The following is a 26,790-nucleotide window of genomic DNA, read 5'->3' as shown; positions in this document are numbered from 1 at the left end:
GATGATATGATATATCACTGTCTATACATTATTAGTACTGTGCGTAAAGAAGACAAAGTACACTTATACGCATTGAGATAATTTAATCTGTAAGTTGGACTTAACTTCAGTGTCTTCGCAGCTGATAGAATCTTAAAAGGTGGAATCTCAGTTTTAATGGAGTCAGAACTTTGAGGAGCCCAATAAAATTGCCTTCTACAGAGCAATAGAATATACAAAGGTGAGAGGGCGGTGTTGGCCTCCTCTTATATAAAAAAAAATAGATTAGCCAACTAAATCACTAAAATTTGTACACTTATTATTAGGCTCGTAAAGTATAATCTAAATCTGTGGCACATACACTATGTTTGTAATGTTCGTGAATAAAAAAGAAATTACTTACCTGATGGTTTCTATACTTGAGTAAAAGCTTCCACCTGTCCACGTAATAGAAGTACCATTTATCATCTCTGTACATAATATCACCTGTTAGGAGCCAACCATCCTCGGTCAAAGTACTCCGTGTAGCGTCTGGTCTGTTTCGATAACCCTAAAAGTAAGTCAAGTTAGAAATCCTCAATGCTCAAGGCAAAAAAGAAAAGAATGGGTTAAAATTCAACGTCCGTAAGTTGTATAGTTTATTTTCTTATAATTTGTTTTATAACAAATAAATAAATGCATTGGGGTTCCCAGAGGGGAAATTTTTAAATGAATACTGGTGTTTTAAAGGAATACTACAAATCGTGGTATCTGTACGAATTTCAAAAAAAGAACATGTTCGTTTACGCGCGTTCCACACTACCAGAACGTCGCGCGCCGTAAAAAAAAGTAGGTAATTCGAATCCCCGCCATTTTTCTTCGATATTTTTATTGTTTTGTTTAATTTTTAAATTTATTATTTTTGTTAATTCAAGTGAATTTTAATAATTGCACTATACAAAATGTAAATTACTACTAAAATATATAATTATTTCATTAATACTTAGTTTATTTGTATATAATCAGTATTGGATGATATTAGGTTCCTATTAGGACTGGCTGTTTTAATGTTAGCAGTAAACGAACTGTTTCAGAATCTTTTAGAGGATTCAAATTCTGGGTGTAGATAAAGTCTTATATACAACTGTTGATAATTAGGTATTAACACACTTATGTGATGCTATTATCACACCCCACATTATATATACCCCCTATAAACCCACATTCGTGTTTTAATACCCCTTATTACACAACAGTTGCATAAATAACTATAACGCTGTTCATTCCATTAAGGCGAAGAGTAAGCAGAAAACACGCAAACATGGTGTTTTTAGACAAGTTTTGTGGTGAAAGTATAGCATTTCGAGCTATGCACACTACTTAATCCTGTAACACATATCCTTAAGTCTTATTTGTAGGTTGCTAATGCTTGCTGTTGGTTATAGTTAACACTGCCGAGCCTTTTTGAACTACCACTTTTCTTTGAAGTTAAACAAGTTATTTGGCATGGTTCTCTCAGAAAAGTTATTCTTATAGCTTGTACTTTTTTGTGTAGGTTCATTTATTCAGATTAGTAGTGAATAACGAGGATTGTAAGCATATAAACTGTTTTCCACCCAAGAATTTTGAAAATATTGGCTTAGTAACATAGATTTCGGGCCGGCAGCCGTGAACTCATATCGCTCAAGGTCGCTGGCATTTAGTGTCGCCTTGATACTAACCCCGTTATTCATAATAGTCTGCTAACTTAAAGCATTGCTAATTCTCACTCTGTCTTCTTCTATTGACCTAAGTCAGAATGAGAAAAAACACTCCTAAGCGACTGTTTAAAGTTAGCGGACCATTATGAATGAGGGGGTAACTCACTACTAACACGTTGGTAGTCTATAAGTTGGAATATGTTAGGCCACATTTTATCGCAGCTCTCTCTTTAGTTCTGATGCAGATGTCTATGATTATATTATTATTGTTAGGAGCTGGGTGAGCGAGCTCTGACCAATCAATGTAATGTTTGCTGCTATGACCTAAAAGTGAAAGAGCTGAAGTTTCGTGCAAAGAAAGAGAGATTGCATTTTGATTTGATTGAATTGTTTGTACTAAGAAGGTAATTCACCTTCTTAGTACAAATGACGGATGTGCAAATAACGTGTTTTCTCTGAGATGTGACTTGACTAGATCAGTTTTCCTCCCTCAACAATGCCTTCGTACTAAATTTCATCAAAATACAGCTATAAGATTTCAACAAAGAAGTCTTTTTTTTTGGAAATAGAGGACAAGCGAGCGTACGGCTCACCTGGTGTTAAGTGATCACTGCCTCATTCCCCACATTCTCTTACAACACCAGAGAAATCACAAGAGCGTTGCCGGACTTTAAGGAAGGTGTACGCGCTTTTTTTGAAGGTACACATGTCGTATAGTGCCGGAAACACCGCACAAGGAAGTTCATTCCACAGCTTTGTAGTACGATGACCGCCAAACATTCAGGCGGTGCGGATGATATTCTAATTTATGATGTGTCTAGTTGGCTTAAAAAAAATTTCGCTATACATGACAAGCAAAGGTATGTATAAATACTTCAAGTAGAGGGTTTTACATTCAACCTTACCTATGTATTTCATTTTGTTGTATACCTACTGGAGAAAATTCCGAGATGTAAACATGCAATTCTGTTATAGAACGCGACATATTTCTTACCGTTGTTATTGTTTGCAGTCAATTATTCAATACATCGACGAGCAGTTCGAGAGGTTCCTGCGTGACGAGAGCGGCCTCAACCGACGGAACATTGTCGACAACAGGATACATTGCTGCTTCTACTTTATCTCACCGTTTGGACATGGGTAAATATACATCTGCCTGCTGATCTCTATCTTAATCACTACTCTCTTGATTGGATAGAACGTTCGTGAGGTTGCAGGAGCTTTCGTCATCCCTCCCTGTCATTGGGATACACGCACGCAATGGATAGCATGCGGTAGATTTCGCTTGATCGCGACGAGAGAAAAATAATATTAAGTGATTAATTCGCGGCAGTCAGCACTGCGATTGTACTCATTGTCAAAGATAATCTATAGTACCTATGTGTGATAGGTTACATGATACTCAGGGCCGGATTTAAACTTAATGCCGCCCCTGGGCACCGGAAAAAAATCCGCCCCTGGAATTTTACTTTAACTTATGGTTAATATATTTTATTTTTCAAAACTAAAATAACTAATTTTTAGCAGAAACTTTATAAAATGTTATATATTCTAAAAACATGAAAAATATTTGTTTTTTTCTAACAATTATAAATTTGGCACTAAGGGTGACTCATAATTATATTACATCAATTTTTTGACTGACTTTTTGAATTGCTAATAGGTCGATTAAATCTTCGCAATCTAAACGTTGAGCAATCTTGATAAGACTTTAAGAAAAAAAAATATTTCGATTTCAAAATTCGCCCTAAAAAATTCGCCGCCCTCGGCACTTGCCCCAACTGCCCCTAGTGTAAATCCACTGGTGATGATACTTACTCTTTGTTCATACTTTAGAAGGAATGTATCTGAGTTGAAATTGTGATTATATTAAATAAACTACTTTGATGAAATGTGCGACTTACTATTGTGTGATGTATATATATATTTAATATTGTATAAAGGTTAGACTCAACGAGGCTATTCAACACTCATGACTGTACCATAATATTTTAATACTCAGAAGGCCATTAATTGTTCACTAGCTATTGCGCCCGTCACTGACACCGTTAAGGCGTGGCTTTGTTTTGTTTGTTGAAGACGTTCGATGGATAGTTAGTGATACGCCTTGCCCATTACAATGCAGTGCCGCTCAGGATTCGCTCGACACTGAGATGTAAGATGTTAAGTCTTATTTGCCCAGTAATTTCACAAGCTTCGGCGCTCTCCAGACCGAAACAATAATGGTTGACGCGACACGATACGACAGAAAATGGGAGCCGATGTGTCGCCTGAAAGAGACCCGGCATCTTGTGGAAAAAAGCCTCCCACTGCTACTTGTGTACACAAGGCGTTCCAATTCCATTATGAACATTGCATCTCCTTCCACTCTCCTTGTATGGTATTCGCGTATAATGGATGGCACGAATATCACTACATACTATAGAACAAAGTCGCTTTCTCTATCCCTATATCCCTATGTAAGTATACATAAATTATTTTGTTATTTTCCTCGCTAGAGAGCTCCGATAATAAACGCGTCCGATCGCTGCTAAATTCAAAGTCCAAGTCCTCCGCTGCGTCTCTCTGTCTGTGTGTTCGCGAGCAACGCGGCAAAGCACTGGCCAGTTCTAATCATTTTCAGTGTTACCCACGTAATAACTACATTGCGGGACGTAGGGTTTGCGGCGGTTCCGGCCGGCCGGCACGGCGGGAATTTTAAAATCGCATGACATAGGCCATATATTTTATACCCGTGCGAAGCCGGAGCGGGCCGCTAGTTTGAAATAAATTAGTGAAGGACCCATCAATTACACATTTCGGCTTTGAAATGCGAATTGGACTTGTTGTTGCTCGGACATTAAAAGGAGCGCTCCGATCGATAGTACAATCAATGTAATGTACCAGTTGTTTCTCGTAGTACTATTGGTACCTCGCCAGTGAGAACTCAAGCGACGAAGCGCAATTCATGATTGAAGAGGATATTTTGCCGTAACAAACATTTTAATTTAGTAATAATTAATTTAATTAATAAATCAGGTCATATTTTCACAATTGAATCCGAATAAATACTTTTAAAGATTAACAGTATAAATTTTCTATTATCTACTTCTACATTTTGTATGTAACTATCGCCGAAAGCAAATTAATTAATATTATAGCTCAAGGTTGAATGTCTCTGGTGACTTTTCTAATTAACCTTGTGAAATAAAACCGTACAGCGACAAGACATAACTGAACTTTATATACAGCGGTTTTGAATAACCTATCTATCCTTAGTTTAACTTACTAGAGGTAAGACAATCTTTCCTTTTACGCTTACTTACATTTTATTAACCTATCCACATAAAGCATTACTATACTGGACATAACTATGGATAGATTGTCTTGTCACTAACAACCTGAGATAAAAATCGTAACTATCGTTGACTTTTCTGTCCCAATAAACTTATCGACGGTAGCTCACCTTATCCGTACACTCTGTCTTTACAGACGACGTAAAACTTACCAGCGATAGAATTGAGTATAGAAATTTCAATACACGCGTGCCAATATAAGGCGATAAGAATAACTTATCGGGTATATTGGAACAGCTTTAGATTATTGACAGCTACCTACTGACAGTAGAAGGTAGTAATTTATCTCTATCTGTAGATAGTATATTGGGAACGGCCGTAAACGGTGACAGCAATGTACAGAATTTACAAATCAAAATGCGTTCATAGCGCGTTGAAACTCTCAATTTTCATGTCTGCACCATACTACAACAACATGATGTGCAGTAGATACATATTGCATATACCTACTGTTCTCTACTCGAGTACTACTCGAGTTCTTCGTTTTGTAAATAATTAAAAAGCATAATAAGATAATTTAAACCCCACCAGTGGGAGGCTCCTTTCCACAGGATACCGGCTAGATTATGGGTACCACAACGGCTCCTATTTCTGCCGTGGAGCAGTAATGTGTAAGCATTACTGTGTTTCGGTCTGAGGGGCGCCGTAGCTAGTGAAATTACTGGGATGACAAATGAGACTTAACATCATATGTCTCAAGGTGACGAGCCATTCAGAATTTTTGGGGTTTTTCAAGAATCCTGAGAGGCACTGATCAGCTGAACGTCCTGCTCGTCTCGTCCCTTATTTTCATTAAAACAAAACTCGTCTCGCAATAATTATCAGGACTGGCAGACTAGCAGGAATTAATAGTTGTGTACAACATTAAAAAATGGAAGTACAAAAAGATATTTTCTTAACCGGGTCTATATATTAGATCACGTGGGAAACTAATCGTCTCTACTTATATTATTATGACAAAATGTGTTTTTTGTTATGAATATCACTATTGATTAATAACAATTTAATGAAGAGGTAGTGTTTCGTTTGTGACTAATCAGATCTAAAAAAAAAAATATATGTTTTTAAATTCATAACCCTCACTTCTAGGATTAATACACGAATAAAATTAGAAAAAAAAATGTTTTATCACTTTAAAAACATAACAAATTGTTTAGATTTGCAAGAGCGATATTTCAAGTCACCATCCTAATATGCAAATAATGGGGTTGAGCAGGTTACCAATTAAAGTAGATCCTGTAGATGAAGCCACAACCTGAGAGTTGAACAAAGGATACAAGATTTTATGACGATACGTCACTTGAACGGTTAGCTCAGTTGGAAGGGCACTCGCACGGAACTCAAGAGATCGCGGGTTCGGGTCCCGCATCGTTCATAACATTTTGTTTTCAAATTTTATTTGTGTACTCATGTTCAGACGTATCTCCGCTACTACCGAATTGCTGAGTGTTCCCGTGAAGGCTCGTGAAGGTAAGCGATTCGAAATGACTTAATGAATAAATAACAATATATTTCGCCAACAGGTTGAAGCCGCTTGATATAGAGTTCATGAAACAATTGCACAACAAAGTGAACATTGTTCCGGTCATCGCCAAGGCAGACTGCCTCACAAAGAAAGAGGTGCAGAGGCTGAAGACCAGGGTAAGCTGGAACTTAAGTTAACAGTAAAGGATCGCCCTTGGTAGTGATACCTAACACTACACACTTACTCCCTTATTCATAATGGTCCGCTAACTTTAAACAGCCGCTAAGGAGTGTTTTTGCTCATTCTGACTTAGGTCAATAGAAGAAGACAGAGTGAGAATTAGCAATGCTTTAAGGTAGCAGACTATTATGAATAAGGGGGTATATGCATACTTTACTTCACTAATGTAAAGCGAGACAGACACCTCCTTCCTTTTCTATTTTGCTGTATCTCCGTTAGAGATTTTGATGACACCCAAACGACCCGCCCCGACCAAAATAAGTTTGTAAAATAAGAAAGAACCTCAGAAAAAACTTGCTTTATGGGTAAATGTGGAGAGCCATTTGGTACATCCTGGTATTTTTTGGTGGAATGTAAGATGCTATTAGATAATTAATTAACAGTTTTCACTATGTTATATGTAATGTATATCTAATATATAAAATTCTCGTGTCATGGTGTTAAACTTTGAAGGGGGTTAAACTATAAGCAATGCCATAATTTAAAATAATATTCAAATATATTTACTAAACATAAACAATATGTTATGTGTTTAAAGTGATAACCCTCACTTCTAGGATTAATACACAAATAAAATTTGAAAACAAAATTTTATGAACGATGCGGGACTCGAACCCATGACCTCTGGCGTTCCGTGCCAATTTCCTAATATGCAAATTTTGGGGTTGAACAGGTTATCAACTGTAAAGTAGATCCTGTAGATGAAGCCACAACCTGAGAGTTGAACAAAGCATACAAGATTTTATGACGATACGTCACTCGAAGAGTTGGCAGAGCACTGGCACGGAACGCGAGAGGTCGTGGGTTCGAGTCCCGCATCGTTCACAAAATTTTGTTTTCTATCTTATTTGTGTAAACATTGTATTTTAATGACTTTTAACTATTGTTTTGTAATTAAATGAAAAAAAAAACATGTTTACAGGTAATGGAGGAAATAGAAAGGGAAGGTATTAAAATATACCCACTCCCGGATTGTGACAGTGATGAAGACGAAGACTACAAGGAACAAGTACGTACGGGCCAGTCGTATTATATTTTTTTAGTAGTAGTAATAGGTAGTAGGAAACAGCGACGAAACACCGACATATTGTGGTCATACATTGACAATATGATTGAACCCGTAACGCATAGAACGTAATAAGAATAGGGATATCCCAGGTATATGGATATCGTAAGAGGCGACTAAGCGCTCTTTTATGTGGGACAGTCACGAATACAGCACGAGCGAGCCACATTTTATTTATTAAATAATGGATGAGACGAGCAGGAACTTCAGCTGATGGTAATCTATACGCCCTGCCCATTACAATGTAGTGCCGCTCAGGATTCTTGATAATCCCGGAAAATTCTGAGCGGCACAACAGCTGCGCTCGACATGTTGAGGCATAAAATGTTAAGTCTCATTTGCCCTGTAATTTCGCTTGTTTCGGCGCCCTTCAGACCGAAACACAATAATGCAAACTGGTGGTCCGTGGACTACTAGTTAGGAACCACTTTTTGGCTTAGATAATTTATACCTACGTCTAGATTCTATACTTATTTATTTATTTATTCATGTATAGGAAACAAACAGTATTATGATACTTAAATATTAACAAATCTTAAAACTTACACTTTCACCAGTGAAGTTTCCAACAATTAAAAAATTTATAAATTATCTAAGCCAAAAAGTTTATAAATAAACTAGCTGACCCAGCAAACGTTGTATTGCCGATATTAAAATCGCGATACAAAAGTAACTGTTGATCGTATATGGGTGAAAATTTGAAGTTGTATGTATTTTTAATGCTGACTCATAATCAAACAAATTTAAAAGAAAATGTCAAAAAAAAATAAAAAAAAAATTCGTGTGGACCACCCTTAACATTTAGGAGGATGAAAAATAGATGTTGTCCGATTCTCAGACCTACCCAAAATGCACTTAAGATTTCATGAGAATCCGTCAAGCCGCTTCGGAGGAGTTCGGTCCCGCACACCGTGATACGAGAATTTTATATATTAGATGAATGATTGCAGGTGCGTCAGTTGAAGGCCGCAGTCCCGTTCGCGGTATGCGGCGCCGGACAGCAGCTGGAGGTACGAGGCCGCCGCGTGCGAGGCCGCCTGTACCCGTGGGGCGTGGTGGAGGTGGAGAACCCCGACCACTGCGACTTCATCAAGCTGAGAACTATGCTCATGTGAGTCAAGTAACAAGGGCTCCTTCGGCCTAGCGAAACTCTAAGAAAAAAGCAATTTTTACAACAGGATCCCAGAAAATGTTCAAAGCATAAGTATTACGTTATTCAAAAGAATTGTTAAAAAACGTTTGTGTGGTAAAGGTTACTGTAACATAAATGACTTTCTTAATTATACCACAGATTGGGAATGGAGCGACCGCCCTCAGGCTATTAAATAATAAGTTTAATTGTACAATGTTACTTTAATTGTAAAACATATTTTTGATATATTAAAAAAGCCCGCTGAGTTTGTTGCGCCCATTCTTCTCAGGCCTGAGGTATTCGTTTTGGAATGGGTGGTAGTTTTTTGACTTTCAATAAGTGATTTCACATCCTATTTTGAATAAAAATATTTGAATTTGAATTGTATAAAACGTGCAGTGATTGGGCTACAATCTTGTAAAAAACGAATAGCTGAAATTCAGTACGTTTTAAGCAACTGTTCGCTTTCAAACTTAGCTGGATTATACTTCCTCGCCGTAATATTGTAATTACTATTTTAAAATTATGTCAAATCACTGCATGTATCATACTAAACTAAATTTCAGTTTGTTTGATGATAAATTCTAGTCGTCCTCTTTTGCTTTCGCTTGTGCCTCCTCCAGGTTTATCTACTGTGTATTACACAGGGTTGTTTTTCTCCACGTTACTAATGTGACTGCTGACAATAATATGTCAAGTTGGTCAAAACACAGGAGCATCCAACTAACTGATATATTTTAACAACCTCTCCGACTAGGTGTGTAATGCCACCGTGTATGAGGTGTCGTGATTGGAGTTAATGGGTACTTAAAATAGATCAAATAGTCCATTGTATCTCTGAATAATTGCAGGTATAAAAAAATCAAACTTATTAATTAATCACCTCATAAATCCCGCTATATGAACCCAATAAAATACTGGGGATACCACAAGGGTCTATTCTTGGACCGTTCCTCTTCCTTATCTATATAAATGATCTTCCTAATCTTATAGAGAAAAAACATAAGGTGGCATTGTTTGCGGACGACACTGCATTGATTTTCAAAGTGAAAAGAACCCCAGCTATGTATGACGAAGTGAACGATATTCTATCTGACATCGTTTACTTGTTTAGCATTAATAACTTATTGCTAAATAGAAAAACTAAATATATTAAATTTACCGTACCAAATCTCAAAAGTAGGATTTGTTAAACGGGGGAGGGGACGGGTGGAATCTGCTATATTTCTTGCCATTACTCTAGATTCCAAATTACAATGGCGCCCCCATTTTGAAGGATTGGCGAACAGACTTAGTTCTGCAGCAATACGAGCGATAATGGAGCGACCGCCCTCAGGCTATTGAATAATAATTTTAATTGTACAATATAACTTTGTAAACATATTTTTCGATGAAAAAAATAAGCCCGCTGAGTTTATCGCGCCATTTCTTCTAAGGTCTGAGGCATTCGTTATAGAATGGGTGGTAGTTTTTGACTTTCAATAAGTGATTTAATATCCTATTTTGAATAAAAATATTTGAATTTGAATAATTTACCTTCAAACCAAATCAAAACCGGTACTTATCTAGGTCTCAAGCCAAATTTTTCTCCAATGGGTTTATAAGGACTAACTATCATCACCGGCACCCTTCTCGCTTTTAACACCAGAGGAATCACTGTAGCGTTGTATGCATGTGAGGTGTTTTTTTATTATGGAATAGGAGGACAAAGGAGCCTACGGGTCACCTGGTGTTAATTGATCACCCCCGCCCATATTCTCTTGCAATACCAGAGGAATATCAGGAGCGTTGCCGCCTTTTAAGAAAGGTGTACGTGCTTTTTTTGAAGGTACCCATGTCGCATCGTCCCGGAAACACCGTACAAGGAAGTTTTATTTATTTTTTATTTCGTTTCCTAAATTAATTTCACCTAAGACTATCATTATTATTCTCTTTGTACAGAACACACATGCAGGACTTGCAGGAGGTAACACAGGAGGTACACTACGAGAACTACAGATCTGAGAGACTGGCACGAAATGGACAAGCACCGAAACGTCATCCGTGAGTCCCTTTAATGAGACATTTAGAAACAATTAACAAACAACATATTTTCTTATTTATTAAATATTTACGCTGAGAGTTGCGACAATGATTAATGAAAGTTATTTCCAAAGATTATCCTTGCTCAAAATTGTTCTTTTTAAGCAATGTTAGTGAAATTGAAAATATTACTTCTCTATAATAACTATTGTTCTTCTGTATGAAAACTCGTCTAAATCGCTGTCAATATCCAGCGCGGAGGGCCATTTTGTAACTAACAACGAAAACACCACGATTGAAACGAGATTCTAACACAGCTCTAATCTCAGCTCAGCTCTCAGCTCTTCAAATTTGTCTAACCACGATAAAAATATTCCTGTTTTGTAATATAATTGTAATTGTAGTAAGATACCGACAATTTTAACAAAAAATACTATAAACAACTATAATTTTTACAATAAACAACTAGACGCTCACAGTCACGCTCAAAAATTGACCGAACCAAAACTGCCTCTATTAGGACGAGTTTTCGTTCAGCCTTGTTACGACCGCGCTTTGAATACTACGCCACGCAATTATATAATGATTAGTGAGAATCTGTCCAAATCAATCAAAAATCAAGTATTCGTATGCACCATAAATTTTTTTCGTAATTTTTTGACTTTACTCTTACAACTTTTAATATATTTTTTAATAATTATGTAGAGTTGTAAATTTTTAATTGAAATATGTGCATATTTTCTATTAGTGTAATTTAAACTTTGGTCAACTTAATTACTAGTGATCTACAAATTAACATTGTTGTCAACAGTTCAATGGATGGTGGTAATAACGAGGAATCCAACGGTATCACAAACGGCTCCCCAGGAGACTCCACTGGACAGGAGCGTGCTCTAAGAGAGAAGGTTAGTGACATTCAATTGGGTTCTTTTAGGTTTATCAATCATCTAGTGTACAGGGTAAATTTTTCTTATCAGCGAGGATGCCATCTCCAAAATTTTCATACTGTACTGTCACGGTTAAATCTCACCGGCAAAGCGGGGTGCAGGGAGCATCGAGCACGGAAATAGAACAGCACTTTCAAGGCGTATAGAAGCAGTGAGACTATAGAGAAAATATTCTTGACAAATATTTCGAATATATAGATATGACTTGCAATGGGGTAATTGGGATGTTATAAAACACTTGCACTAGTGCCGTACTAGTAGTGCAGTAAAGTAAACGTGATAATTAAATGTATGTAATGAGATACATAACCGTTACAAGAAAAGGTGATCAAAATGTAAGAGATATTTGTCGAGACAAGGCCGGCTACATGGCCACCATTCTCGTGGTTGTCCATTGTTGTGGGTCGTGTGTCACAGCTATAATAGATTACGTAATAAGAATGTGGTATTCCCGTCATGCGCGTGCGACACAACCGTCTCGCTCGATAGTTCGTCTCTGATTGCCAGCTAGAGGTGGTCGTTAAATCAATAAACTGTTTTTATTAACAGTTTTGTATTCGTTAACGAATTAACTGTTTTTCTTCAACGAAAAAACCTATTGAACATAATAAATTCAATAATAAAGCTAATAAATTCAATCAACAACTTCGCCCGTAACTCACAATAAATAAAGCATAATTCCGACCCTTTTACACCTATCCCTTTCTCAGTTGCACGTCCGCCACAACAACGCCAGTAAATTGATGATTGAATGCCTTACTAAAACAGCTTAATTCAAAACAGTTTGACGAATTTGTGAACACAAAACGTTGACTTGATATCATAGTTATTAATGTAATATGAACCTAATAAAAACCTAAATTATTAATAAATGCAGTAACCGATATTTCAAAACCCGTTGACGATTTAACAGTTTTTTCAACCTGTTGACCATTGACAAAAAACAGTTAAATTAAATTAATTTAAAAACCTTCAATTACACACCTCTATTGCCAGCTCGGCCCCCGATCTGGACTAAACTCGCGCCGCACGCCGATTACACCCGAGCTAAGACGAGTACCGTAACATCTACGTACTCGCTCGTGACTCGACGTTCTTGGCTACGACATATTAATGTTTAAAATTGAGATTGTTTGCTATTAGGAGGAGGAACTACGGCGCATGCAGGAGATGTTGGAGCAGATGCAGCGGCAGATGAAGCTCCAGGCTGCTAGCACCACCACAGCATAGTGCACGCTCCTGACGCAGGTATATAAATATATATATTATTACTCGACTGCGTACGGACAGTAGAACACCAGAGTCGCATCCGTCTGTTGCATATATTTTGGTTCACTCACACTACTTGGCAACAAAAACCAAAAGTGCGACTTTAAAATTAATTTTTAAAATTATTCATACTACACAGGTTTAAATAAAAACAAAATATCAAGTAACTAATAAAAAGATGTAATGCAAAACCTTCGCAATTACATCCTCCCAACCAGTGAACGCATATAAAACATGGCAGCAGTCAGTAATGTAACATTGTAATCCGTATTTTTATTAAAAAAAAACATTGAGTTTTTTGCGCCCGTTCTTCTCAGATCTGAGGCAGTCTATTTTTAATGGGTGGTAGTTTTTGACGTTCAATAAGTGACTTTGAATCCTATTTTAAATAAAAATATTTGAATTTGAATTATGGTAATTGGTTCGCGCGCTTAACACATTGTAAATGTGTGTCAGATACTTGGACGAAGTATGCGAATATGTAATTTGTAAAACAATCATCAAAATGAATAATTTACTTTTGTTAATCTAAACCGAGTATTAATTAATTAATGCTTAGTTCTTATTATCTATACTAATATTATAAGGCTGCAGTGTTTGTTTGTTTGAACGCGCTAATCTCTGGTACTACTGGTCCGATTTGAATGATTCTTTCAGTGTTGGGTAGTCCATTTATCGAGGAAGGCTATGTTTTTTTTTTCAAAATAAGGGATCCGTAATAAAATTGCTATTTTGTAACACAAGGTGAAAAATCGAAAACCTATTTTTGCGTGCGCTGCAAAAACTATTGACAATAGAACAAAATGATGTACAGGCTATAATATAGGCAATATTTTATTACTTATAAAACTATCGCGTGAATTATACTTTATATGGCAAAACAACGTTTGCCGGGTCAGCTAGTACTTTATATGCGAAAACTAAATAATCCAACAGCACATACATTTGACAATTTAGAAATAAATACCATAACCATACAAAACTATTCAATGAGTGGGTGCTAGTTTTTAACCTGATTTTCCTTTTTTTCCTTATTATATTTCACATTTAACACACTTCTTTGTTCTTTTTCATTTTATTTATGATCATACCTAAATATTGTTAGGACTTCTAATACTTTTTTGTATTCATACTTGAAAAACATTTATTAGGTTAGAACTTTCGATCACTTCAGATCTTTTCGAGGTTAATATTAAATTACAATAATGAAATAGGGTGTTAAATAAAACGGAATTGCAGAGATTACCTTGCACAAAGTGAAAGAAATGCCACGCGATGCAGTACGCATTGCGTGGCAGGGCGTATCACTTGGCATCGGATGAACGTGTCGCTCGTAACGTCATTTCTTTTCACAAAAAGGCCGGCACATTGATTCCTTTTTTGTTATTTATATATGTTATCTGTTTCCAGTTGGAGTATACGACGGCAGTCCAACTGTCCGAGTCTTCTAACGTCGTCAGCTCGATACTGCGGGCAATCCCGTACTGCATCACCTATTAGTATCATTCACATTCATATGCGGTTGTCGCATCATATCAAGGATCATTTAAACATTTTTAATCGTTATATTAATGGTTAAAAAACAACCACAACTGTAACTGTGGTAACGCCAGATTTATTTCTCTTGGAATGAGGCATAAATATAGGCATTAAACAACTTTTTAATATATCTACGGTATCACAACATTGCCGAGGTGACTAATTTAGCATCAATAATACTTTCAAGGTAATAATCAATATTTTGTAGTAAAAACAATTCATTACTTTCAGAGTTTTACCTGATTTAGTAGTTTTAATTGGATCACTGCCCGTGGCCTAACATCTTTCTTAATAGATAGATAACCAGCCTACCGATAATTTATGGCACCGCTGGCAAGGTATTTAACATTAGCACCTATCACAAGACCCTGTCAATGTTATCCATGGTATTTCATAACTAACATAAAACTAAGTAAATCTAACAAATCTATTGTCGATAGAGGCTTCGCACACACCCTTGCACAAGTTGAAATGTTGTTATAACTGACCTAGAAAAAAGTAACCACAATATAACATAATATGCTACGTTTTCAATAGACTTAGAAATATTGAAAATCTAATTTAATAATCCAAATGCGTAATGGGCATTTTTTGTGTTTTTATTTACCTTATAACCCATAGACAATTAATGGATGAAGGTTTTCAGATGTCACATTAGAAACACAGATCTAATATAAATCTACAGTAGCAAGTAGGGGTTGCATACGATATGTTATTAGCTGACCAATCACGATATGTTGTTGACATAAACTGACCAATGAGCAGACAGTATCCCGCACCCGCTATCTCATTGGCTAAAACTAATCGTACATTGCGACAATATGAGTAGGTTTTATGTTTCTACTGGGTTATAAGGCCTTATAATATCAAACTACTGTCAACGAAACAAATGCATTCTATTATTATCATATCTTTATAAATATATAATTAATTTAATAAAGGTAATAAGGCCAAAATTTTGAATATATTGACGCTTGGAAATAGAAATTAAATTACAAGTACGTAGAAGATACAATATTTGTAAATGCAAAAGTTATTATCATAGTGTAACAACCTCCTGTATGTATGAAGTAGCGGTTAAAATGTACTGGAGATACAGTAAGTTACTGAGTATCTTATCAACGAATGTTTATTAACACTAATTAGATAAATAAATATGTAGTATCTGTTATTGTATATTATCAGAAGCAAGTAGAGAGGCCTAATTATTATTAAATATATTATCTGTAGAAATTACATATATATAATGTATTAAATTGTAAAGATTAAGTATTAGCGCCTTTGGCGTAAGCATTCGTACGGTCGTGCAGAAGAAATAATTTAAAGTCATTGATCTGTTTCTACCTGTCGGAACATAGTAGGCGTATATAGTAATAAGTACTAAGGCTAATGACCGCAAATTGTTTCTGTTTCGCGACCGTATGTCGGAAAATAATGGCGATTATACTGCCTAATGTATTTATATCTTCCAATAGAAATCTCTATAGTAAAGATTATTTTCATATTTTGCGTATAATTGAAAGGTATAACTGAGTTATTTTGTAGTGTTTATGCTCTTAATATTTTTTTTTGTAGTTAAACCATACGTAATATTATGTAATGATTATTATTCAATGACATGTGTATTACTTGGATTGTAATCTCTATTAGTAATTGAAATGACATATTATTATTATTTTAGACTATTGTAGGTGTAAGAATATATTATTATATGTTAGAATATAAAAGTAGCCTTAGTGTGTATACGTTTAACAAGTAAAAGCGAAACTGCAGAAAGATTTTTGTGATGTCAAATTTTGTAAAGAGAGACATCTATGGTTCAGCGCGGGGAAACTATCAACTCTGCTTTCTACTCTCTTCGTATGAGAGACAATTTAGTCGATTGAGAAGTGTTTGTTTCTGCCTGTTTTTCTCAGTTTATTATCGATAGTGCGTAATTCATGTTGATTTTATTTTTTTATTTACTAGCTGCACAATGAAGAATTTTAAATGGATATTTCATATGTGTAAATTATCGAACGGGAAGCGTAAAGAACAAGTGGAGAAATATTTAACACGTATTGCGTTGAAATTTACTCGTAATTTGAAACAAACTCTTTTGAAGTTGATAGTTTAAAAAATATAATATAAATATTATTTCAGTCATCATTTGGTTTCGAAACTCACTTTAAAATCAGTCATTCAAAATATCTCGATTGAAGAATCTTTTACGCTGTCCATATTTTGTTAGTTCAAATGATTTTCTTTTGCTATTATTATTGTCATCAATATCATATTAAAAATATTTTTATTAATAATTAATGTGAGCGTTACTGTTTGTTAGTTAACACATAAGGAAATATAATATAGTTTAATGACTTTTTACAAAATCTAGATACAGGTGTTATGTTAAGATAGTCTCAACAATTTGTAATTTTTTTTAAGTGATAACCCTCAGTTCTGGCATTAATTACACAAATTAATATGAAAACAAAAGTTATTAACGATGCGGGACTCAAACCTGCGACCTTTACGTTCCGTGAGAGCGCTCTACTACTGAGCCAAACGTTCAAGTGACTTAAAGTTCATAAATCTTGATATTATTTCTTTGTTCAACTATCAAGTTTATTTAGATTGTTAATAATTAACGTAATTGTTTAAAGTTACAAGAGCGACATCTCAAGTCAATTTCCTAATATGTTACTATTGGAGTTAAGCAGGTTATCAACTCTAAAGTAGATCCTGTAGATGAAGCCACAACCTGAGAGTTGAACAAAGAATTATCAAAACTTATGAACTTTACGTCACTCGAACGGTTGGCTCATTGAAAGAGTGATCAGAGAGCGCATCGTTCATAAATTTTGTTTTCAATTTAATTTGTGAATGATAGTCTCATGTTTCGTGCCATTCATACAGTCTCGATTATGCTAAGATTGTTTCAAGTTTAATACAGCAGTTTCGTTAGTATACGCTCATTGTTGTTTCCAACGAACACAATGTTATACGAATATTAAAAAGTTCTTTGTAGATACTTTTAATAAATGTCACTTACAAAGTTTAAACATGAACTTAATATTTGGTTGCTGTTGGTAACTAACCAGACCTACTGCACAGTAATGTGAGTAGATTTAATTTGTAATGTTAGATACTCAATTAACTTGTCTAGATAGAGTGTTATACTATGTATAATAATTGTATATTTGTCACGCACGCAAGTATGTCTACTGTTGCTTGTAGGCTTTTTAGAGAGTTTACCAGTGGGAGGCTCCTTTGCACAGGAAGCCGCCTAGATTATGGGTACCACAACGGCGCCTATTTCTGTCGTAAAGCAGTAATGTATAAACATTACTGTTTCGATCTGAAGGGCGCCGTAGCTCGTGAAATGACTGGGCAAATGAGACTTAACATCTTATATCTCAAGGTGACGAGCACAATTATTGTAGTGCCGCTCAGAATTTTCGGAGGTTTTCAAGAATCCTAAACGGCACTGCATTATAATAGGTAGGGCGTATCAATTACCATCAGCTAAACGTCCTGCTCGTCTTGTCCCTTATTTCCATAAAAAAAAAATACTGTTATCTGAATCTGGTATCTTCAGGGAAAAATAGTGTACGTTCAAAGAGTTGACATAAGTACCTAAGGACGTCTCTCGCCTTTGCAGTGACAAGATTGTTTACTTTTTTTTTTTTCTAAAATTCGTTTATGAAAATTTCTGTTGAAGCTATTACCACATTTAATCCAAGTTAGATTCTCCGACTATAGTTTCGTTACGTGTGTCAGTGTCGCTACTGAGCCGGCCGGATCGAGGTTAAAAGCATGCAATTGGCTGATATTTTTTTGAGATTAGACGCTCGAACTTTTTATCTAGACAGGTTAATAATGAAGGGGTTGGATACTAATTAAATATTTTATTTGCTCGAATGTGTTTCGTGCGTTATTACGACTGTAAAAAATCGAATATATTCAAGACTGTTCCATAAAAGTATTCTTATAAAATCTTAATCGTTTAGTCCATTCCTTATATTTCCATATAATCATAAGTATGTAGTTTTAAGTATTTTCTTAAAATATAAAAGTTAATAATAAAATCTTGAAGAATCGACATAAAGGAACTCGGGTCGTAGCAGAGTGAATGCCGGTCATTGATCTTTTGCCACGAATCACTGCTGTACCTATATTGTCGTACACGTTATTTGTAGCCCTCTCAATTCGTTAAATAGTCTCTGATTGATATTTAACTTTGTTCTATTATCTTATCGATGATGTAAATAGACTGCGTGTGACTTAAATAATAGTACATTGTACAGAAAGTAGAAAGTTAGGGATTCCTAACGAGGAATTTGTAGGCACAAGTCGAAGTCGTGGGCCTAAATACACCAGAGAAGTGGAATACCACTTTTCCCCGAGCGATACATAGTGCTCTATATATACCTAGGAGGAAAATAAAACATATTCACCAAATAAATTGTCCAAGAATCAATTTGACAAACGCGAGAAAGTTATTTGAAACTTTTTCGACAGAATCAAAAACAAAAGATTGAAACTGTAACATAGTTCGTATGTTTATTGTAATTGGCCATATTACAATAGTCAACATGTGAAGAACGTGTTAGAAATGGATTTTGATACAACTTTTCCGCCTGCATAATATTTATAGATGACACACATTCGGCCCAGTTGTCACGTGAACACTAAGCCACTTTCCGAGCAGGTGTAGTATAAAGATATTGCAGTTCTATCTGAATAGAATGTGGCATAGATAATTATTAATGTATAAATTTAACTGTTTTAGTAGAGCCCATGATATACTTTCGACTTTAGTGGCTCTGGTTACAATATTTTAATCATTCCCATATTATTATTTTTAAACTACGTACGCCGTGAATAGTTAAAGAAATATACTGCGTAGATCCATACTTCAGCACCTCTATGTGACCTTAGCAATGATTGGTGCCAAAGTTGTGACTCATATCTAGAAGTAAAGAATATATAATGATTTTATCATCGAATAGTGTATTATTGCAATTATTTGCTTTTTATAATTATTATAATCGTCACTGTCTGTGTAACCATAATATTTTTTATAATAAACTATTTGAAATGAATTTGTTTTTAATATATTTGTCATAATAAAACATTAGTATACTAAATAGTCTAATAGCAAAGAACCGTATAGGTTTAAAATATTACTCTGTTAATCTTATCAATTACTTATATTTGGCTTCAAAATTAATGCAATAAATGCTACAATAATAAATTTATTCTGTTTTTTCACTCGTCAATACTGTCATCATTTAGTACACAATTGTAGTCGAACTAATACATTTGAAATATTAAAAAAAAAACATATTATAGGTAGGATGTTCAGATGTGCTAAATAGACCATCGGAAACACAAGGAGTTCTTTCTTAATATTATAATTATCTCACCAAAAATATGTTCAGCTGTTTTAGAAATGTAATCTCGTTACTTTTATGGGAAAGAGTATATTCCAAAAATGAATCATCTACGTTTCGCAGAATTGAAAACAAGTTTGTTCTGGCGAATTGCAAATCGAAATAGGTACCGATACTAAATACTTATCAATCGAGAACCAATACATTATGTAGAGGTTAGTATTTCTATCTGGGACAACCTCATTATTTAAAACTAGATGTAACCCGCGATTTCGTCCGCATTTAGTTACCACTGTAACCAAATAAGTTGGTGTTCCAATGCTGCCAACTGCATATATTATGTACCTACGAAACAATCATAAGCGTTTTATTTCGAGCGGTTTTTCTTCGACTTACTATGCAAAACCGTCTACTATGAAAAAGCCTTATAATTTTTCGGGTTAATAGGTCTATAGCCTGTTCAGCTCCATATTCAAATTCAAATATTTTTACTCAAAATAGGACGTTACCTATATAATATATTGAAAGTCTAAAACTACCACCCATTCCAACAAGCATCACTCAGACCTGAGAAGAACGGGCGCAACAAACTCAGCAGGCTTTTTTTACATCAAAAAATATGTTTACAAAGTAATATCGTACAATTAAACTTATTTTTTTTAGCTTGAGAGGCGGTCGCTCCATTCTCAGTTTGTGGTAACATTAAGAAAGTTATTTATGCTAGTTACCTTTAACACAAACGTTTTTAAACAATTCTTTTGAATATCGTAATACTTTTGTTTTGAACATTTTCTGGGATCTTGTTGTAAAAGCATATGCATCGCTCCACAAAAGACTTACTAACTCGACTTAGCCGAGTAGTTGGCATTATAAGTTTATGTCTGTTCCTGCCTCCTGGTGTAAACATTATGGTGATGACAGTTTCTATCAAATTCACCTATATATTTTAAGTGTCATGCCAAGATAGTAACAAGATATGTTGCCACATGTGTGTTTACCATTTGAATGTTTGAGAAATTAAATTGGCAAGTAAAGTCTGGAAAAAGTATTGATCTGTGCATAATAGATTATTAAAATTAAATATGTATTTTTTATGTTTATGTGTCAATCAATAACGATCAATACATATAGATAATTCATGTCATACAAAAAAAAGCCGAAATAAGGCACATGCCATAAATTACACCATATCCAGTTGTTTAAAATATTATTGGCCAACACAGACTAGTAAAAAAATAAGGACTCCGTGTCACCTTACATAACAGTGTAGCAGGAAAACAAGCCGATTAACGTGTAAATACAGTCATAGCCCCACGCACACACTTACACTAATAGAAGCCGACAGGCGGCCATTAAGAGAATTGTCATCGTCTGTGACAGATCAGTCTGCGTCTCAATAAATTATTTTAAAAATGCCGTTGCGCGTTGTAAAAACAATACTACGGAACATAAAAAGTGTCAAGGAATTACATTTCACAGATAGAATAGTAGTAATCACCCTTTTTTTGTTCTTTTCTTAATACAAATTAATTCGATATTTGGAACACAAAATCTCCACAACGCGTGATATTAACATCAAGTGTGACCGGAAAATAAACAGGGACATTACCCGGAAAATTGGGTAATCCATATTTTAATATTCTTTAGTAGATAATTCTTTTTTTTTATGTAAATAAGGCTCGAAGCGAGCAGGACGTTCAGCTGATGATAATTGATACGCCCTGTCCGTTAAAATGCAGTGCCGCTCAGGATTCTTGAAATACCCAAACATTCTGAGTGGCACGACAACTGCGCTCGTCACCTTGAGACTTATGATGTCAAGTCTCATTTGCCCAGTAATTTATTTTAGTCTTTACCAAGAATTTTTTAAAGTAGTGTGGAAATAACCAGCCCATATTTGTGTGCTTTATAAGGTGTGGTTCCGGCCACATAACGAGTATTCTTCCCATCTTTTAGCAGAGCTGCTCGAATTGTCGGGGATTCAGTACTTTGTGAAAATTTCCATTACTTGGTGTTGTGGAGCGACGTGGCGTCTTAGAAGACACAAAATGATTGACTGATGGCAGACCTTTGATGTAAATTTGTCTTTCTAGGAAGATGACGCTGTATCGAGAACTGAACTTAAGACCCTTTACCCTTTATATAAGTGTTACTATATGATGTGTAATTACTTAGCAACCAAATCACTATAAAGAACATAGGTAGTTGTTTGTTCTCTAAAAATCTACTTATTTGATACCACGTCAGTGGCAAAAAAAACGCATTTAAGAATGAATTTTGTGTAAGTATTCTTAAAAATAAGAAACGTTAGTAGTTACGTCATTTTTATATCAGTTAAAACAAATATACTGCAAACAATACACGGGCACAGGAATCAAACCCGCAATCCTTACTTTCAAGGTGTAACTGTTATGTAATTTATTTATTTACTTGTAATAATATGACGATATTTATTTTTATTTAAGAAAACAATCTGACTATCAGATATTAAAAAATCGGAGTTACAAGTAACGTGGCTATATAATACTGTAGCTGTACCTACAACCAATAATATCAATTAACACAAATGTCTAATACCTAACTCGTAACGTAGCATTATAGATCGTAGAAATAGTAATCGTGCATAATAACTGTAATAAGCGTATGCTGAAAGATTCGTTCTGACAAGAACATTTTATTTTATATAACGTAATATTAGCTCTGACAAGAACATTTTATTTTATATAACGTAATATTAGCTCTGATAAGAACCATTTCATAATGCTGTACATCAACTCAGTGAAGTTTCAAGCATCGTACTTTCTCTCGACGACCGCAGATATACTCACGTGATCAGTCTGTCATATGCTCCGCGTTACACAGCAAGGCCGAGCGTCCTCGAATGACGCGTCGGGACTCGGGCGTCGATCGTTTTTCATGCAATTTTAATCAATGAGCAATAGCGTAGGTGCGGAATGCTCATTGACATCGTATGATCGAGGTTCGACGCGAGTTTAACAAACTGCGATAGCATTAGTTTTAGAGAGAGATAGAACATATAATATTATTCTAAATTCTTATTGAATGAAACGTTTTACTATTGGTTAAAATGTAAGCTTTAGTATTGGTGTGTATTTTCTGAACTTGTAAATATTTTTTAGGTAACGATTGTAATTGAGTAACTAGTTTTAAGGATTTCGTATATATATCGTGTAACCTTTTAATAAATCATATCTTCCATATATCTTCCACATATTCCTCACAGTCAAGCAGTTGTTTTATTTAATCGCCAAACGCTCAGTCTCTAAAATACTATGACTAATAACGGGAAAAAAATTATCTGGTATCCCCCGTAGCTGCACACACTAGCATAATGTTGCTTCACTTCTTAATATCATGGTGCGGAGTCTTTCTTTTTTTATTCGTCTGTGTTGGTCAATAGGCAGCAATGTAAATATTTTTTCAGTTTGAGCTGCGTATATTGAATTCAGAACCCGTTTCGGACAGTGACATCAGTGAAGTATCAGTTAGGTATTTTTTTAAACTCTGATGAAAAATAAAAAATGCTAGGAGTTTTACGTTTGTCAGAGTGTCCCTATTTACTGATAAAGGTCTGTTCAGTCGGAGGTTTTTTACGTTTTTAATAAAAATTGTACTTATATTATAAAGGGTAAGGTTTGTATGTTTATTTATTACCCCGTAACGTTCTAAATGGATTTGGATCTAATAAGTTAAGGTATAATGAGAGAAACAAACACTCAAATATAATATTTTTATTTACAAGAAATAATTAGGTAAACTGGTTATTAAAATGTTAGGTTTCCTGAATTAAATTTGTTAAAAAGTAGGCTAAGTCGAGTTAGTAAGTCTTTTGAGAGGTGATGGATATGCTTTTACAACAAGATCCTAGAAAATGTTCAAAACAAATGAAATTGATTCAAGAACAAGAAGACAATCCAAATTCTAAAGAATTGTTAAAAAACCGTTGTGTCGTAAATAACATAAATTACTTTCTTAATGATACCACAGATTGGGAATGGAGTGACAGATCTCAGGATATCAAATAAGAAGTTTAATTACGATACGACTTACGTACGATATTACTTTGTGACCATATTTTTTACTGAAAAAAGAAAAGGCATACTTTTTCGAACGGGTCGTAATCAGTGCCGGGTTTACCACGTAGCAAGAGTAGCAATAATTGCTACGGGCCCCGCATATTTATATCCACTCATCTCTGCCTGAGGGTATTTTTTGAGCGAAACTTATTAAAATGTGTTATATTGAGTTTACTTCACGTGGCAAAAACTTGAAATATTACAACTTTTCCTAGTAAGACAATCCAGGCCAGACTCTCGATAACCGACTATTACTAATATATAAAGGCCAATGATATTATAGTATTAAAAGAGGTAGATATGTCACTAGCGCGCCGAAATTCAATCTCCTAAATTGAGTCAATTGGTTCCTTTGGTCGTCTCTCGATACGAAAACGGTACACACGAGTTTGTTGTTGACAGAATTGCTTACAATTTGATATAGGTACAACATTAAAATGCCGTCTTGTGTTATGGCAAGATACACTGATGATATGAATGTAAAAAAAATCATAGAATTACATACAGTTAAGAAATCATGAATTATAACACTTTATTTGATTTCATTATTTATCTTATCAAAATAAATATGTTGCCATGGCAACGCCGATCGCCGCCAAGCCGATCATAGATTAACGTACAGAAATGACAAAATATTGATGCTGTCTGTTGTAATATGATCGAGGTAGAATATTTTAGGAAAGTATGTAAAAAAGTAATTGTTGCAGTGAATGTAATGTTTAATAAACAAGTGCGTATATAGGTAGCTGAACTATCAAACTACTAAAACAAGTTTTAGGGTAGGTAGCGGATGTAGACGGTGAGTGCTATTAATTGTTTCCGTAGGAGTTTTTTCAGTAACACTGTCCCTTTCAGTATATCCCTTGCTAACTGCAGAAAAATCAATGGATCATTTTCTTTTTCTCCCATTACTTTATTGTAATAAATCCTCAACAAAAAGACATTCATAAATAATATAAGATACAAAAAAAAAATTGTAATCTTAAAACATTTTGGGAGCCGTCGTTAGTAAAATTGTAAAAATGGGACCCTTACATAATAATATAAGGTACCTGTCGGTTTTGTTTTGGTGTCTGTATGTTCTTCATTATTTTATGTATAAATAATTTATATCATCAATGTGGCTATATATTATCTATATATATATATATATAAAAATGAATTGCTGTTCGTTAGTCTCGCTAAAACTCAAAAAAGGCTGGACCGATTTGGCTAATTTTAGTCTTGCAGTATTTGTGGAAGTCCAGAAAATGTTTAAAAGGTTGAATAAATATGAAAATACTCGGAATTGAATAAAAACAACAATTTTGATTTTCTTTAATGTGTCCCCCGTGCGTCCTTCAGAAATCAAATAAAGATAATACTTAGTTTAAAATGAATAACTATTTAGAATTTTTATATCTTTCTAACTTTCTTAGGAGGTAATAAATAAAATTCCTTAAAATACGGGTAGTAACACTTAAAAAATATTCCTTTTGTTTGTTTTAAGTTTATGTTATACAACAATTTAGGTCTTTTATTGAGGCATTGAGGCAGTACGAAGCAAGGAACATATTTACTCTTTAAGTCTGCCGGGTCAGCTAGTAATAAATATTAAATTGTTTTTTTATAAAATCAATGACACATTATGTACCTAATTTCAATGCAGTTTTACTACTTTATAGCCATACTTCAAGAATGAATCGTAATTTAGGCATAAAACGGTGTACGGTAAAAATTATATCTGATGAATTAACTGTATTTTCTCTATACAAATACGAAGCAATTAGCAAATAAGAGTTATCTCTTTTTCGCTTGCGATAACTGCATTTACTATCCTTCTTTGACGTGTAATTGTAATGTAGTGTGCTATTGCAATGTTAAATTATTCATGTGTGCGTTAGTGTATCATTTTCGAACACCGAATGTTGTCAACATAACCTATCTATACTTTTAAATATAATTGATAAAGGCTAATTGAAAGAATTTGCTACGGGCCCCGCGCTTACAGGTAGTAAATATTAACTTTCAATAAGAGATAAAAAAATCGAATTTAAATATTTCAATTTGAATTAAACTTTATCTTAAGACTACATCTTTTCCAGGGTATCTTTTTTGTATATTAAGTAGTGTAAGCAGACGTCAACATAATTTTGTATGACAGCTTTTGTCAAATTACAAATGTGGCTAAATTGGACTTTTGTCTGTCAATTTGACTAAATATATTGAAATTTTAAAGAGATTTCAATACTTTTAATGTTAAAAAAGTTTTATCATACTTTTTGTGCATGAATTTTTAAACGTTTACTTAAATCCTTTTGTGGTGAAATATATATCAGCCTCAAGGAAATGATTCATTCGACTTAAGTATTTGGTTTGTAAAATTCTTCATATCTCTCTCTTGCTACCACTGGTGTCAATTCTCTTTCATTATTTCGTGTAAGATAAAGCTGAAAAATATTAGCTTTTACAATTTTGCGGTGTAAATAAGCATCAAATTATCACTAGTTAACAATACTTCTGTCATACCATGTAAATAGCACTAGTTTGTAATTGTTCACGTTCTTGTAAGCCGTTCCCCTTCACAGGCGGTTACTTTCTGTATACACAACACAATATTGCTAATCATTGTTCACTGGTCCTTAAAAAAAGAGCTATATATCTAT

At 34.6% G+C, this 26,790-nt stretch overlaps 1 protein-coding gene across 1 annotated transcript in view; it reads left to right on the top strand.

The window, feature by feature from the left end:
* Positions 1 to 19,757, top strand: part of LOC126974203 (septin-1) — a 34,350-nt gene extending 14,593 nt beyond the window's left edge. The window contains exons 4-11 of the mRNA XM_050821656.1: positions 2,671 to 2,798; positions 6,517 to 6,634; positions 7,621 to 7,707; positions 8,715 to 8,875; positions 10,838 to 10,939; positions 11,730 to 11,823; positions 13,009 to 13,113; positions 14,545 to 19,757. Of these exons, the coding sequence (XP_050677613.1) occupies positions 2,671 to 2,798; positions 6,517 to 6,634; positions 7,621 to 7,707; positions 8,715 to 8,875; positions 10,838 to 10,939; positions 11,730 to 11,823; positions 13,009 to 13,095 (777 nt within the window). The 3' untranslated portion in view covers positions 13,096 to 13,113; positions 14,545 to 19,757. The remainder of the gene's footprint in view (positions 1 to 2,670; positions 2,799 to 6,516; positions 6,635 to 7,620; positions 7,708 to 8,714; positions 8,876 to 10,837; positions 10,940 to 11,729; positions 11,824 to 13,008; positions 13,114 to 14,544) is intronic.
* Positions 19,758 to 26,790: the final 7,033 nt, after the last annotated feature.

Source organism: Leptidea sinapis, chromosome 31 (genome assembly GCF_905404315.1).
Source record: "Leptidea sinapis chromosome 31, ilLepSina1.1, whole genome shotgun sequence".
Lineage (NCBI taxonomy): Eukaryota > Metazoa > Arthropoda > Insecta > Lepidoptera > Pieridae > Leptidea > Leptidea sinapis.
This window is presented reverse-complemented; position numbering and strand designations above follow the sequence as displayed.